Consider the following 18327-nt stretch of genomic DNA (forward strand, 5'->3'; position numbering starts at 1 on the left):
ATGAAAGAGCTGATGATCGCAGATGATTACCAAGGTAAATGAATTAATAAGTTTATTAAAATATTGGAGTGACGTATGAATCAAACTATTATGAGAATGAATATATAATATGATCGAACATATTGGGAAAACATTGCTCTATCTATAATTGACTCGATCGATTAATGAAAATAATTAATGAATATGAGATGAAGAAACGTTAGGATCGAAAGGCCAATTCTGTATTAATCCGTACGAGTAAATAATTATGAAAATTAATGGAAGATCAATCTGATCGAACAATCGTATCGTAAAACGAATTAAATCCGAGTAACGTGGCATCCTGCACGCCAAGGAACGACAACCATGATCCTCCAACTGTCTAATTGCCAAGGAAGAAGCCTCGAATCTCTCCAAACAGGCCGATATTGCGAATCAGATTCAATTGGACGGACTACGAACCGCAACTACGACGAAATTGAAATGCCTGGCTAAGAAATTTCACTCTACTACGATCATGGAATCGGAGATTGCTTTTGCATCACGTAGAAATCGATATGTCGCCATATCGAACGATTAGACGATTTCCGAAGTACTCGAAAAATACCTCTTCGAAATACCTCTTGAGCGTAAGGCCGATTTAAATTTATCTACCGTCACGCGGATCGGCTGATAGAAATTTCAATAGGTCGCAGATAATCCGGAACTCTCCAGTCGGCTGGGTTATCGAGCGTTTATTTTTTTATTTTTTAATTTTTTTTATCGATACGTGGCTATCGATCGCGGTCATTGCGGAATAACCGTTCCACGAAACGTAATCGTGGAATCGGTGTATTCTCGACAATGAATAACGAACCGACGTCATTAATCGAATCATTGAATTGCCCGGACGCTGTAAAACGCGAAGTAACACACCCGTGGCTCAACGAGTTTGGCGCAAAAATAAACGAGTCGTAGTCGAAAACAATTCCACGAAGCACAGTTCAACGCGGTCCGGTTTCCGGTTAAGAAGGATTCGCGATGATAACTTAACGTTGAAACGTGACTGGCCTATTCTCGTGATAAATGAAAGGTAATCAGAGAAAAACCGAGATCGTCCGTTTTTAGTGATCACAGGAAGGCTTCCTAAAATACCACGTGTCTCAGAATTTTTTTACTGGGAACCTATACTAATCTTTTTACCGGGAACCTATACTAATCTTTTTACTGTGAAGTTATACTAGTTTTTCAAACAGCATTATATAATCTCAAGGGTTTTTTGGAAAACTGAAACGATCGTTTATCTTTGATCGATTCATTTTCCGATCTTTACATGAAAACACTGGAGGTATACAAAAAATACATCGATGTTTCCTTTCAATCAACGAATCTCACGATAAAGTAATAAAAAAAAAAAAAAAAAAGAAAAAGAAGAGAGAATAAGAGGTAAGTCGCGATAAGCGAGATATGAAAGTTGTCGTCCGTAAGGTATCACCCGAGTTTCTCGTTAGAAATCTTTTAAAGTGCTTCTAAGTGTACACACACAACATACATCCTATACATTTAAATGGATAAAACATATTCCGAGCAATTCAATTAATTGTTGTACAACTTTGTTTTGTACTGTGGTTATCACGATACTTCGAAACAAGTGGTTTTTTCCTGTATCAAAGACGTGTGCAAAACTCCATTTATAATTCCCTCTCTATCTTACGATTCCAATGAGAAATACCAAAAAGTTCAAATTTTTAATTAACTCCTTCGCAGCGACAAGATATGATTCATTGATCGTATACGGTGTAACAAAAGAATCGCCGACTGTTTAAATACTTTTGTAAACCGATGTACGTAACAACGCCAATCCATGACGGACACCTGTTCCGTCAATCGTATAACTTGTTTACAAGCGACAGTTCGTTTCGAAACAGCGAAAGGTACGTTTCGAGCGAGGCAAAATGACGAACACGCGTAACACCGTACACGCGTCGAGGCCATCGCTATTGAGTTATGGGCAGGCCATGCAGCTGATCGACCATATAAATAGATCGACCGTACATTGAACGGTTATTCTCGTTCGGTACTGATACACTTCGACCGACGAGGACGTAGAAAATCATCTGACGCAAGACCGTTTAACGATCGTTCGTTTATCTATACGCCGCTTCTTTCCAATTCCCAAATGCAATTGCTTCGTTCAGACGTTTCCAACGTATATATTATCAGCGCAATAGATTGCAGTTCGAATTAGATAGAGAACGAAAAGAATATCTATGCAAGTAATAGAAACGCGTATGAAAAGATATACAGATTACGGAAGATGTAATTAATATCTCTATGAAGAAATTATTATGAATTAATTAATAATCGAATACCGATGAATTTCAATAGAAAAACGTCGTAAATTAATAACTAAATATTATATAATATTATATAATAATAATAACTAAATATAAATGTAAGATATCGATAACGACGTCCGTGATACGTTTCTAACAAGTGTCCGATTGTTAAAGCGAGCAATTAATCCTTTGAATAGCGAACAGCTTAAACACGAGTATTTGTTACGTAATAGACGACACGATATGTGATTTACTGTGATCAGAACTGCGTACTTAATATCATCCTTGGTATATAAAACGTCGATTAAATTCTACATGTATATTCGAGCCATATACCTCGTTTGACATTTCGCCGAGGAAAAAATGCGAATCAGATGAACTGCGTTTCTTTTTACTTCAAATACGTCAATAGTTTATACCGATGAGATTTTTTTCAACGCGTCTATACATCCATAATTTATCTTTATCGATGAAATACACCGGATATATATGCATACATGCATTTCTATCGTCTAATAATCATAGTAGATGCAAATTAGATCCGTAACTGCTAACCTATGACATAAATATGTCGTGTAAATGCCGACGATGTTAGGTGTAATAAGTACACACTAGGAAGATATCGGAATTCGATAAAGATGGTAAGAAGGAAAATCGTAAATCGAAGAATTAGTGAAGCGAAATTTGGAATAAAATCCCTCGCGCCGTGTTAATAACATCGTGAAACGAAATTCCTCGGCTTTGTACATTTATCGTGAATCATACGACATTTGAATAATTGCCAATGGATAAAGAAATAGTTCGATTCGTCGAGTTTCTAATGTACAGGCCATTTTACCAACTATGCGGATCATTGGCATTAAATCATCGGCTATAAACTTCACGGACCACCCGTTTGCTGTTTCATTTTGAAATACAGCGAATCAAGGGCTGCAATTATAATTCACCCGTGTTTATTCGTATGTAACTACTGCTTGACTGCGTGTAGTGCATTTCAAATATTGTTTTATAGGGTTGTAAAATTTCTGCGACTATAGATAACCTATTTTCCATTGAGAGTCAGGCAATGGGTTCGAAGAATTGATTGGGAATATTTAGACTAAGTATCTGATGCTCCGTGCGAATGAAATTGAAAGAAGTTTAATTGAAAACAAATTCTGACGAACGTTCGACGATACCTGGCATTCTTTTGTTTACTCCTTTACAAAGAAACGAATTTTCTAAAGCAATAGAGCGTACGTTAACACTTATAAGATTAACGGTTTAACGCGAGCCAAAGTTATTTTTGCAAAGATGACTAGTTTAATACTGGCTGTGATTAGACTGCACATGTTTACACACTTTTGAGAAATCCAAGGGTGTAGAAATCTATGGATTATGCGCGTAATATAGAAAAATATATAAAATGCTGGAAATACCGATTTAACAAACGATATTCAAATTCCGCAACTCCATCGACGAAGTGCAATCGTATTAAATCTTCTATTGCACATCTGTCTTTCGTTGATCTGGACCGTTTCTAACTGGACTAAAATGATTCTAAACAGATTTCAAAAGATCCTGAGAAGCAGTAAAAAAGACGTGTAATTATTTTCGGACAAGTATAACTTTGAAAATATATTGCACGATATTGCCATAAGGAGGTTTCGACTAACGGAAAGACCTAGACACGCTGCTCTGAACGCGGAACGAAATTTTAGGGCAGAGTTCGTTCACACTAATCTAGATTCGGGATAGTGTCGTCAACGGGCAGGTTGGTACCGATCTGGCGGGATTCCAGGTCTCTTCACAGGAACCAGAAAGAGGCGTGCAACCTAGCTCAAAGGCTATACACAGCCAACGATTAATCGACGTTCGAGTCGAGATACAAATTGAGTCGCGAGATGCTGCAACGCCTCTGCGACACGAACTGCAACATTTTTCTTCTCTTTTCTTTTCCTTGCTTCTTTCACTCCGAAAGAAAGTACGCGAATACCACGATCTATTTTCTGCACAACGTGTCGGGCGCTTTGCTTGTTAATCGATGACGAATGTCTTAACTGATTCTATCATGGATTCACGAAACACGTGTCTAACTGCTAACGATCGAAGATGATCCCCAGCAGAGTCTGCTAAAATTGGTGTCGGGCCGAGCAAGTGGCTAGCTGGTTGCAATTAAAGACAAAAGGGAACTTGTACGGGTTCGCGGAGTGAAGTAGTCAACGTATAGTGCGGTTCCTCAGCTCGATAGTTCTATTTTCGTCTGGCAATTAGCGGATTTGCTTGGAACAAAAACTAGCAGCTCTGGATTGCCTCTCCAAACGCGTTGTTAGCTATTTCGACAAAATTTTCGTACACACAGATTGCTAAACGATCTGCTTCGACAACGAATCAACATCGTTTGACTATGTCGCGGAACAGAATGATCGACACACTTATACTCAGATACGAGTATCGTAATAAAATATACGGAGAAACACCTTGCTATATATGTAGTCGCAAGGACTCGAAAATAATATGATAATAAATAACCTACTCGTTACATATATTGCAAAACTCTAGCCAATTTTACTTCGTTTTGCATGACATACAATATCGAATAACATAAGTCTTATAGAGACTTTACGCGATGAGAAGTCGATCGATCTGACAGCAAAGATCGGAAATTGTTCCGTGGAAAGAGGATCAAGGCCTGGTTCGAAAGAAATCGACGAATCATGGGATAGATTAAGATCTGCGCTCGTGCAACACGCGTAACGAGCATGAAAATTCCGCTTAATCAGATCCGTTGTACCCGCAAAAGCCCTCGGCGTGCCTCGAGGATACGCGTTTAATAATAGGCTGTTGCGAGTAAGAGCAAAGCAAAATTACGGTGTTTTCATATAATCAATAACTCGGTCTCTCTCAGGGTCGCCGACGAGCGTGTATCGCATATCCTCTCTTCCTCGTTGTTAGCTTCTCGGAGGCTTCCATGAATTCGTGTGACACGAAATGTGATTATTAGGCTCTGTTCGATTAATTGCAACCAAGGTTTGTATTTTTATAAATAAAGATGACGAACGTTTACTGTCGGCGATGGCACGCGATGAAACTACAAAGGAAATGAATGAAAAAAGTACCACTGTGTTTTTAAACACATTCGCAAATTAATAACAGCGTTCCATATTTCTTAACATTTTTTTACAAAAATAGAGATTTTGGAAATTCTCAGTTCTTCTTTTTCTACCCTTTCCTATTAATTGACTTTTTCCAAGTGATTTTGATCGAAGTTTACTAGCTATTATACTATAAATTATAAATAATATAGCTTCAGAAGAGAAATAATTATTAGAGTTTTAATTTTTTATTTTTTTATCGTAAAGTCTTGCCTTTCGACTTAAGATGGTTTATATCATTAGAAGAGAAATAATTGTCGCAGTGCTTTTAAATTACCAAAGGATAAAAAGAAACGTTAAAGATATCAAAGATTTGTGTCTTTATAAATATTTTCACTCGGAGAATCTTCAGGGTATTGTCTTCCGATAGTAATTGAACACTACGATTATTATTTCCCTCTAAACGCTAGATTGTTTATAAATTATACCACCACAAACAATAAACTGTTACCTTGTTGTATCGGACAGTAAAAGCTATTGCTATCTTATACGTCAGAGGATGGAAATATTTAACACAAGTTTCAGAACACAGTCTTTTGGTTCAGAATTACCATATTATACATTATATATATATATATATATAAAATATAGAAATATATATATATATTTCTTTTATATTATCCTCGTACTATTATTACTTATGCTGTAATCCAAGTTAAATAATGTAACGTGAATTGTTTGTGTATCATAGCCAGCGTTGCGTAGTCACTAGGAAGATGGATGTGATTGTAAGTAAATAAATTTCCGGTTCTATCGCATCAATTCCTCTTTGATATTTAACTAAATAACTAATCCGCTATTAACAACTATAAAAGTGTTTCAAACTACAATCTATAATTCCTAGAAACCAGAAGATAACTATCTTTCAAACATAAAAGACCATGCACAGAAGATCAAACAAACCGATTACTAATGGCTCGAAATTGACGATTTTAATTCGATTTCCGTCCGATTTCCACAAAAACAAATCGACGATTCTCGTTCGAGCTACGTTCGACAGAAACAATGACGTCATTCGAGCCTCCTGGATCAAGCATAACGTTCATTGTGACGTCAAGAGGCTTGCCTAACCCAGGTGCACATACCATCAGAGTACAATTCATTCTCGGCCTCGTTTCGTGCTATCGTCGCGTTTCTACAAAAGACAGCGGAACATTGATAGATAGGAACGCGTTCGACATTAAAATTCGTGGACGTTTTCAGATGCGATGACCGGAAGCTCGCGTCAACGGAAACCACTTTGACGCAAGATGCACCGATGAGCTGTCTACGTGACTTTCGTAACCACTCTTTCAATACGATCCGTTGGACGTGCTTGTAAGGTGAGGTTGAATGGACGTATAATTCATGGAATTTCTATCGTTGCGTAATACAAGAATAAATCTATTTATCTGTAAAATTGTTGTATGTATCGTGATTACATCTTACGTTTTTCATTCGTAGTTTCCGATCCTCTATCGATACAGACTGCGTACAGTTATGACTGAGGATTTTCACGCATTTATGGGAAGTTCAAAAACGCAAAAATATCCAGAATGTAATACTATGAACGCTTTTTATTAGTAGATAAAATAACGATGTACCTAACTTCCATTGTTTAAATTATATTCACAAAGATACGAGTTTGCGTAAATATCCGCAATCTACTTATGACACGAGCTTGATATATTAATAGATTATCTAAGAATCTTAGTAAACTTTAATCGTACTAAACATTAACCAGAATTTTTATAGAACTTAAAAAAAAAATGAAAACCGGCAAAAAATACTAGAAACATTTTAATCCATGCCTAATAATATTCCATATCTCTGTTCCTCGTAAATAAAAATGAGTTTTCTTAGAAGACGTGATTAATAATCTAAGTACACGATGATTATTGCCTACACGCTACTTTCGTATTCCGGGCCTAATCGTCGCGACGAAACAAAGAAACGGAAGATTTTCACACGATTAAGGTTCTAAGAAGACGAAGAAGCAGAAGAAGCAGCAGCGGTTTTAGGATTCGCGATTAATCGTGCGAATGAACGAGACGTGACTAGGTCACATGGAATTCTTGCCAATTCGCGTGACACGATAAACCGCGAGGAATCGTTGGGATTGTCGTGGATGGAATATTTGTTTCGTTCGCGTGTTATGCTTCGATACAGTTTCGGTTTCTCTAACGACCGCGATCAATTTTCGCGATGTGCGCTGAACAATTTCCAGCCTGCATAGGCCACATTTTGGCTGTCGTCAAAGAGATTCATCCATCTTCGTATTTCGAGAGAAATACACAGTGTGTACCTACCAGATGTTAACGAAAGATTCGATAGCCGAAGAATCGTGTTTCGCGATAGGTATAACGTGCTTCGTGTTAATCGCTGTTACAGTGTTTACGTAAGTTTGTTACGTATTAAATTTTTGGACGCTTTGAACGACTGCTTCCAAGTCATCGTTCACGTGGAATGGTTTGAATAATTGATAAAGAATTATTTTGCATTGCTTTGAACATGTACGAAGTTGACGCAATAACATATCGGGTATGAAATATCGTTTCTACGAATTTCGAACTTAATGTTAGTCATTAAACCTGGAAATTTTGGCAGCATATTGACTGCGCTTGAGTAACAGCTATTGTATTACGATATAACAGACGTTGTTAAAATTAGATACAATCTAAATATTCCTTCGCGTGTTAGGAACATAATTCTGGCAGTTGATATTTGAAAAGCGGTAATGTCGTCTGACCCAAGTTTCGCGAATTCTAAAGAAGCGATTTGGCAATTTTCCCATGCCAGGAGACAGAAGAACAAGGTGAGGATCGAATTCTTAAAAACAAAGCAGTCGGCAACCTGTGTCTTCTTTAATCTTTACTCAGAAGTGGCGCATTGCCCTCGAACAAAACTGAAACTCACTTTTTTCTTCAAACTTTTAGATATTCTTGAAAGAGATTACCCGAGCGTTACTCTTTAACGATATTAAAGAATTCCGATTTCTTTTTATCTTTTAGTCGCAAAAATAACAACTAAATCTCACAGATCGTTCTCTTTCGTTATTGCTGTATGCGTTTTTGCTTTTATTTATTCTTTATCTTCACCCTGTTAATATACTATAAATAACCTTGTCAGCGCCGAATATTTATCGTTTGATTATGGAAAAATTTATTCAACGATTACTAACAACGCGAAGATATTTCTGCGAATATTGTAAACAAGATTATAATGCACCATACAGTTCAACTGTCGTGGCAGAATCCAGATTAGTAGAGATACGATCCGATGATTCAGAGCTCGGAAGTGCGTCGCTCTCGCGGAGACGATTTTCCACGGGCAATCGCTCGTGATAAAGAATACACGCGGCCACGCAACCACGGTGGCAAAGTTCAAATTTAGCAGCACGTGCTGAATAATGATCGGCCTGAGAGAAAGTCGACGGCAACGACACGCGATTCTTTATGCTATAATTAAACGGATCGTACAGAATTCAACGATTCGAAAGAAAATCGCGTTGTAACGCAAGATTCTAATCGTGATCTTGATAGAAAAAGTAAAGAAAGATATTTCTAATGTATATGTTTCTTGATAAAATGAAACGTCAAAGAGGTAGAATGGTTTCAGTGTTGAACGATGAATAAAGATCAGATGCAAATGATTAGGTTTACTCGTGAATTCATGAATGTAACATCGTCTTAAAGAAGCTGTCTTAGAAAATATGTACTTTCAAAATGCTAACAAGATCGATATACACTGTAATTTATTTCCAACCTATTCGACTGCCATCCCAAAGTCGACCATTCGCGCGCTCCTAATTTTCGATACTCATAGAAATACCAAAGTTGAGTCACTTGAGAACGCGAGGGCGTGAATTCCTATTGGTGATGAGTCTCGAGTGAAAAATGCCACTGCTCTGTCTGACGAGTATCTGTTGGAATAGAATCAAACGCGTCTAAATTCGGCGACGTCAACTCTGACGTATTCGGCCGAAGCCAACTAATAATTCTTTGTAACGATGACGTCGCTTGTTGTCGAGCCTTTTGCCAATTCTCCGATGCGCTAGCCATTCCTGCAAATCTTTTTTTTTTTTACATACGAACGCGTGGGAAAAGTTCATGGAAGAGAGATTTAAGAAAAATCATCGACGTATTAAGATTTTCGTTTTTATGTAATCGTTAACGGTTCTTTTTAGAAGAAGACAAAATTAATGATAAACGTAAATATGAAGATATAAGTTTTGTACAGAGATGAAAGGTTCTAGTAGAGAACGACAGTTGAGGTATTTTATGGGCTTCTATTTTCTTTTGATGCTATCTAGAGTCAGAACACTGGCGAAAACGACGATAACGCCATAACTATTAATAGAAAGAACCAGTTGTATTCCCTGCGGCAATACTCGCAAAAATAGCCCACGTTCCACTCGAAATCGAATGACGTTCCATGCGAACGATCGTCGCTCGAGATCGCTATTTGCGATCGTATCAAATTGGTTTGACCGTTCGTTTTGCTGTTTGAAAATTGGCAAAGTGGCTTTTACGTCTATCCCTGAATCGCTAATTCTTGGGTTTGATACGGTTTGATTCAAAATAGCTTCCAATCACTTACGATTTTCATTAGGATTTTTGTTTAAAAAAAAAAGAAAAAAAAATTACGACAGTATAGTTCTACAAATTTGATTAACCGAGTCGACAAGATCCAGTTCTAGATGTAAAGAGCAGTCTGTTCGCGAAATTCAGACTCGACGAAGTTGTACTATGGTCCGCAAACGCAGGTCATTTCGATCCTATAGATAGGTAAAACGGTACGGCCGTGAGGTACGGGGGCTGCTCAATAAATCATGCCGATTCTATGCCTAACCGCTGCTAGACACAGGAGGTAGATCATTTCGATTCATACCTAAGCGTTCAAACGCACAATGTACCAGGGAATGCTCGATAAATCATTTCGACTCTATAACCAGGGGCACCTGAACTCGTAGAATTCCAGCAAGGGTTCGTAGATCATTTCGATTCATGGCTAAATGATAACAACCAAGTAACTTCGATAAATAGCTTAGATACTGAATGTTTCTGATAAATCGTCTAATTCAAAAATAAAACTGTCATAAATCTCTTTCTAGCGGTTGAGTCATAATCGTATTATAGCAGATAAGGATCGAGGATTCCTGATTTTTAGAAAAGTATGTTTAAAGTTTTGGAAGACTGACGAATATGTTAAATCGTCGCTTACGAGGCGATGGCGAGAACTACGAAATGTCGAATGAGTTGGTTGTATGTACATTCGATGCTTTAGACTGATGGTAAAACAGCCTCGAAAGGATTTCAGTGCATAGTCCTATATCTTACTCTATGAATTCTTTTAATACGACGTTATATTTTTCTTCGATATTTTAGATTTTCACAATTTATTGCGATAAATTTTCGATTATTTTTAATTATTATAGTGATTCTGCATATTCTTACGGTTTTGAAATCATCTCGCTATATTAGCACTGAGTTATCGATCTGTTTCCTAAAGAACGAGTCAAAGAATAGGTCTTCGTTCATCCTAATAAATAGGCAATAAACCGACGAGAAGACGACTCTACCTTACCGACCAACATTTAAGTATCGATCTCACCAACGCAATGCAAGAACGGGGGAACACCGATGTCAACGATCGTCAACAGAGATCGCTATCGTACAACACGTTAGTCGTTTTATAGGCAATGTAGCACGTTAATCGCGATAACGAATGACGTGCCTACCACGATACAGTCGGCTCTGTTTCGTCAACTATCACTACTATTACTCTACCTGGTATGTTTTCGTAAACACGCATCGCAATTATATCAGATTATCGAATTTTGATAACGAGCTCGATAACGAGATTTGATGACAATTTCCGGACCGTTTTAATTACTTACATTTTAATTATTCCGCGTTATCGCTGGAACACCTGCGACCTCATCGCATTTGGCCGGGTGCTCGCTTGATGCTTCCATCGCATCGGTTAGTCTCGCTCCGAAGATTGTACATCGCCGAATGGAAAATTTTAATAAATCCATGTTATCGTCTGAGACGACTGAACAAAGCCGTTAGGCTTGTTTGAATATCAATTATATCAGAGAAACGAAATTAATTCATGCCGCTGTCGAGATTATTACAGTTCTTAGAGATTAACGATTCTACAGATCATCGATAGCGCCCCGAATTTTTGTTCGTTGTTTTATCCGAGCGTTTCTATATTATCGAGCTCTATCGATTAATAATAATTTGTTGAAATTTGATTCGCAAACGCAAGAACAAGAGTTGTTTCTGTGCAATTAGCAATTGGTCTCATAATATGGTCCAATAAAAATTTAATCGACTAAATGCTTCTGAATTATGAGTTAATTAACAAACTTGTCAAATATTAATTTTCTCGATGAAATCAACGATTTTTTAAATTCCTTCTGCAAATATAATCTTGAAGCGATTTAACCTCGAATTTTCTACATCTACGTATCTTTAGACGAGAATATTTATTCGCTTGAAAACTTCGAGGTACATAATTGTAAACAACGATCCATTATTCCGCTACCTTTTTGTTTGTTTACTCGTGATCGAGTGACTCGATATCGAAGCAAGACAATCGAGATAGATCTCGCGTAGCGGAGCGGTCAAACGTGTTCGGAATTTTTGTGTCTCGTAACCACGATAAGCTTATCGCGGCAGACACTTCGTCGGTCGTGAAAGATAGAAAAGAGACGCGGACCGAAGGATATCGTTCCATTTTTTCAATCTTTATGAACAGATTTGCTCGTAAAATAATAATAATAAAAAAAAAAAATAATGTAGATTGTATTAAAAAGTGGAATGTCATCGTCGTATCATCTCAACAGAAATATCGTGATATCATTTATACAAAGAGAACGAGGAATCTTTCTCTTTAAATATGAAAACTGAAACTTAAATATATAAATTTAATACTATTAACAAAATTTTACAAGTTACCAGATAGGTAACCAGATTGATTATGATATTATAAATCTTGCAATTCAATTCACTCAAATTTTATAAAATTGTAGAGTCTCTAAGTAGAACAAAAAAAAAAAAAGATAAATAACGAAAAAATATTAAACAAATCTTTCAAATTTCCTCTCGTAATCGCAATGTTAAAAAAAGAACGATGTAAAATAAGCAAAAAAAGGATTGCAAATGAAACGTTAAATCAACGTAACGTTGGTGCTTGATGGGTTAAAGGTCATCACTTGGATAACCGGAATTCCATCAGAAACAAAAACAATCCGAACAATTTCCCTAGAGAGAATCAATCGACCCGTCCAATAAGCCCTACACTGGCCTGCATACGTAGAAAAATCCCACGTACTCCATCGAATTCGCGCTAGTACCATAGAAGTCGATCGGAATCCAATTGCACCGGCCAATCGGAACGCGTTATCGACCGAGTCACGACGAACTCCTATTATACTAACCGGCTTGCGAGAGTATTCACTCGCTACACTCAGTTCCCGTTCTTGTTACTCATCTGTAAATGGATGAATTCTAACCTCGTCCCGTCGTCATGTCAAGACACTACACGTAAGGATTCCAGGGATTAGTAGAAACTCGATTGGACATCTAACACAATTCGTCACGCGGTAGATGAAACAATGTCTACCGATTCTTGACGTACGAGTAACACGCGATCTGCAAGTAGACACGTGGATCACGTGCTCAAAATTTACTAACCAATGGCGTGTTCGGCTTAGGAACTTCCGAGCGCCAACTTACGCGTCGAGTTTATGCGAATGAACCCCTGAATTCAGACCAAGATCATGAATTGCAAATTGCCTGCGAGCTATCTAAACGTCCTGCGTTAAACACCAAAACAATGTAATTCTATCTCCTTGCAGTGTAGAATAATTTCAATTTGATATCCACCGTTTGTTTTTTCTGTCTTTCAAGTTAACTTTATCATCCGTATTAAAATACTATCGATTACGGATTAATTACGACTTGCAAAATAAAACAACGGAATTCTGATACTTTAAGGGCATCGTTAGAATAATATTAAAACACGAAAGCATGCGAGTCAGTGCGTTTCTTCGTTCCTCGCGTATTCCTCAAACTTCAGAAATTTTCTAACGAATAGAAAAATAATTTTCAACCGAAAATGACTGAAACAACGCAGCACGATTGATATCGTTTCGAAGCAAATATTCGCGAAAATCGTCGGGATCGATACAAACATAATATATATATCGGAGGTGGTCCCGCGAGCGAGGCCAGACATTAGTGAATTACAGTCGAGCACGTTATTGACTAGGATCAATAAGAACGAGGTCGCGAGAGTGAGAATAATTCGTAATCACTCGAGGGTAATAGATCAGAGCTGATAATGGTATTGTCGCTCTGAGAGAGTTCACCAGGCTCTGAGCACCGACCGAGCCACTCGACGCTGCGTGAATGGAGAAAGGTGAACTCGTGTTCGTCAAGGGCAGCCTTGCAAACAGCTGATTCCGTCTCGACGCGATGACAAATCAATGGAACGTGGACCAGATGTTCGCGGAGAGTGACTCTGCGCTCGGATCCTCCCCCGAACGCATAATATTGTGATATTGTTGTCACAGTAAGAATGACACGCGACTTCGAGGACAACCACGACGAACCCACAGAGACAATCACGACTTGTCGCCGAGATGCGCTACTGGTTACATTCTCGCTACGCGTCGAGTCTATTTTCTGCTAACTGTTTAAAATCTTTTAACGACACGTGCTCAACATCTGGGCGCATAAACGCGATCGTGGTAACTTTCTTAAAATAGAGACGATTCTTTAATATCGTGGAGGCTTATTTGGTGTAGAATTCATTTATAGGTTTGGAATAATATTGATACGATGGTTATATCTAAAATGATGGTAGTGTTTAAAATAATCGTGCTGGATGATTAATGATTTGGCATCTAAAATCATTGGTTTTTAGTATTTGGATTATTGTTGGAGATATTAAATTGCAATTAATCATAAAGTATCGATGATATAGATTGGTCAGTACTTCTTACAGCCGCTGCTAGAGGGCCGCGAGTACTCGTCATTAGCACGTTTCTTTTACATTTAAAGATTCTAAACTCATTGTAGGATATATTGGAAATCCAAGTACTAAAAACTCGACTAAATGAATCTGCTTCTCCTATCCGTCTTTGTAAATGATTCACATTTAAAGTTTCTTACTTTGCGAAGTATACGAATAGCATCTACAGTAGCAATCGGAGTATTACCTTTTTTTAAAGTTACACCACCAGCCGGATGACCTGAAAATGAAACAATAAACCAAACTGCGGCATTTCAACACAAAATTATAATCTAATCATATAATGCTATACAACTATATTGTGATCTCGTATGTACAACAAAGACGTGCTCCGCTAATTTCAAATCAATAAAAATTTATGTTGAGGGAGCGTGCCCGTTATTATAGATCGTGTCTTGGAAATTAGCGCTAAGACGTAGATCGGGGAGGAAACCCTCGCGGATTTATCGATTGCCCTCGAAATACACAGGGGAATCGCTCTACTCGAAAAAGAAGAAAAGGGCGCTACACAAAATTCTCCGATATCATTCATGGACGTGTGTTCTGCTTTACTAACCGAGAACTACAGTTATCGCGAAGGTGGGGGCGCCACTTAACGCAGGAAAGTGGCGCCGCTATCGGACGCCAGTCATTTAATCAAGCATCAGTGTAGGAGCAAAATGGCGTCACTAGAAAAGCAATCAACCGCTCCTTCTTAGGCATGATTTACCTTTCTCTGCAAATGACTAATACAAGACGCTCAAAGCCATTCGGCGAACGGAAACCTTGACCAATCTTTCGATCAATCATCGAAAAACGTTTTATAGGTTAAGTATATATAAAGCACGATACAGAACACAGTTTTTAGACTACAAATTTAGAATTTTGAATTGTTAAGTGCACCGGTTTTCCAGTGATAGTTCGCTCAACTTTAGCTCTTGACGAGTTACATTCAAGGTCGGCAATTGCTGTCGGAAATAGAAGACCAAGTAAACGTAACAATAGTTTCCGAGCGGCCGCCCCGAATAACTTCCGTTACTTCGTTAAATCGAAGTCTGCGGCCTGTCGAGAGCGTCGTATACACCAGACGGGTGTGCTACGAGTTTCTGGAAATTGATCACAGAAATTTAATGGCAGCTATTTAAAGCTTAATACGATTGAGATCGAGAAGCACGATTTCTCTAATCCTCCATTTCGATCTCGTATTGAATTCCGGTGACCTTGCACGACCTTAAAGGGCATAGTCTACTCTTCGAACAATCAGGCTAGCTACATATATTTTTTAAAGTACTTCCGTCACGAAACTTCCCTTTTCCATTCGTGTTCTAAAAATCTCTCCTTCTTTCAATTGTCGAAGTCGTTCAAATGTTTCTCCCTTTCCTTTCCTTCTAGCAAACATTGTCATCAAATTTTCCCAAAGGTTGACAAAGTAATCATTTTGAAGAAAAAAGATTGTTTTGTGAACATTTTTAACAACTAGAGATAAAAATAACGTAGGCACCATTTTTTTTATGAATAACCCTAGGAATTGATCTCATAGATTCTTTTCACTTGGAAGTTTTTAAAACATACACATATATCTACGATAGACGATTCATTTCGAATCCACAGATAGATTCGTCAACAAGAATAGCAAAGATTAACCGGCGAACTCGAGGCTCAGATCTAGGAATATTTAATTATCACGAGATCTACAGAAAGGAATCGATGATTTAAAGGAGCTTGCGAGAAGAGGGATTGATGGAAAGTCCTCTGGTGGCGAGCACGGGAGCTGCTGCCACACCCAATTTGCTCCACATCTAGAAGACGCGTATAGTACTTCCTGTTTCGAGTCTTGGTGACCCCTATCCTCACTTGCGCATAACAATCCCACTTTAGTTACGATATACACATGTCATAAACACATCCTACCAGCCTCTCTGTTCCCCGTATCGAACCCTATTAACCGCCAACATTTACACAGTAATTACACGATTCGTGTTACCACCACATCCCATGCACCCTGTTAGATCATGCCATAGAACTATATTTACCGATGTCGCTAACGATTACCACCCTTTCGACAAGAAAAAACACAGATATATACCTCCCTGCTATTAGAATAATGATCACTTGGACACTCAAAGCACACAAACAGACGTCCACGTGCGCGCGTGCGCATATTTTTGCTGAGAAAGCAGATAAACCGGTAAACGGTAGCACCCTACGGTTAATATCGCTAGGCGATACTAACGAAAAGCAAACAGTTCGGTGTGTGTTTGACAAACAACGGATTTTCATTCGAAAACGTGAAAACATGGAATCAACCATCGTTGTGCCATCGTTGTATATATCGTCTCGAATAAAGAAGTCCTGCTTAATGCATCATTTGTATCATTCCCAAACGAAATGCCTCCTTATTTGACTTTCATTAGAATCTATTCGAAGAAAAGCGAAATACTATTTGGAAACTTACAAAACGATTAGTTACTATACGCACAGTGTTAACAGAAAGAGTAAACTTTAGGAACCAATATTCAAATATTATTTTTATAATTATCCATTTATAATTCTTAAAATCCTCTTTGAAATCCTACCGGCTTTGGGTTGTGATATACAGGATACGTAAGCAAACAAAGCTATTATATTTAAGAAACTAAGTTGCGAATAATATCTTAACTGTCTGATTTAACAGATTAATTATCACATTGAGGGTAACAATCCTTTATAACCGTCTCTTCGTTTCATATGTAAAAATTAAAAATATAGAATAAAAATTCGGCGCTGCCGATAATAATGAGCCGCGGTTGCACAACTTGATAGAATAAATTACCTTAGAAACAAGTAAAATCATTTAGAAATATGAAAGAGCAAAAAACAAGAGACTCTATCGTACAGATGTGACGATGAGGTGCTCGAATAGAATAGAACGATCCTGAAAAATGGCGAAACAGTTGATCGCAGAGTTTAGACGATTGAATGAGCATCCAGTTCCGCTTCTACGCTCTTTGTTCCGGCTAATTCGCGTGATCGATCCGAAATAACGCACGGAAACCTTTTTCCCGTCAAAGAATAACCTCACACGTACAACAGCCAGAGAGAGAAGCCTAGTGTCACGCTCACAAACGCGAGCTTCCCTTTACCAGAGCATTCTCATTCTTGGCCAGCCTTTGTAACCCTCTGGCTGTAGCTTCCACTTTGCTGAAACGTCTGTCGGTTTCCGGGGTCGGAGGAGGAGACGCTTTTCACTCGCAACGGGAGTTCCCCGCGACTACGCCCGCATGGAACACTCGGTGGGGTAAAGTGTGTCACGGGGAGAAGAGAAGGAAAAGCGGGAGAGACGAAGAGTCAACGAGCTCGTCTCTCGTCGACTCTCGTAACGCAACCCGCCGAGACTGACCTTGCAGCCGGAAAAACAAGTTGGTTGGCCTGGTACCAGAATTTCGCGTTATTAATAAATCCAAAAATGCGCGGTTGATTTGCGTTCATTATCCTTCGCCGTTGCATTCTCTAATTCTGCGATTGTCTCGACGCGAAGATAAACTGATGAAGTCACGGGGTTGTTTACTTTTCGATCCTGGCAATCTGGTGACTCAGCGATCTTTATCGCTTTTAGGCAAACTTTACAAACGGAGATGAGACTCAGAGTCCGAGTAAGTGGAAATTTTCCATTCATTTCCATTTTCATTCGGAGATCGAAAGTTTTATTCGGTTTGCGAATCTTTCGTTCCAGATTGGAACATTCTATCAAAGTTCCTAGAACGTAAATAGAGTCTTTGTATCTTACGATTAGTCCAAGTTGTGAAATCATCCTCCGAGGTTTCCAAAATTTCTAAATGCATTTCTAATTTGAATATTTGGAATTCTATCGAAACTTTGAACCTTTGATTTCCGAAGTAAACATTTGACGT

At 38.2% G+C, this 18327-nt stretch overlaps 1 protein-coding gene across 8 annotated transcripts in view; it reads right to left on the reverse strand.

Moving 5' to 3' along the window:
* Window positions 1–18327, reverse strand: part of LOC117234091 (glycogen synthase kinase-3 beta-like) — a 57792-nt gene that overhangs the window by 23262 nt on the left and 16203 nt on the right. For 4 of the 8 annotated variants that reach the window (XM_033494987.1, XM_033494986.1, XM_033494990.1 and 1 more), the window contains exon 2: window positions 14646–14678. The exons of the other annotated variants lie outside the window; for them this stretch is intronic. In XM_033494987.1, the coding sequence (XP_033350878.1) occupies window positions 14646–14678 (33 nt within the window). The remainder of the gene's footprint in view (window positions 1–14645; window positions 14679–18327) is intronic. 8 annotated transcript variants of the gene reach the window in all.

This window comes from Bombus vosnesenskii, unplaced genomic scaffold, assembly GCF_011952255.1.
Source record: "Bombus vosnesenskii isolate JDL3184/JDL3185 unplaced genomic scaffold, Bvos_JDL3184-5_v1.1 scf7180000013302, whole genome shotgun sequence".
Taxonomy (NCBI): Eukaryota; Metazoa; Arthropoda; class Insecta; order Hymenoptera; family Apidae; genus Bombus; species Bombus vosnesenskii.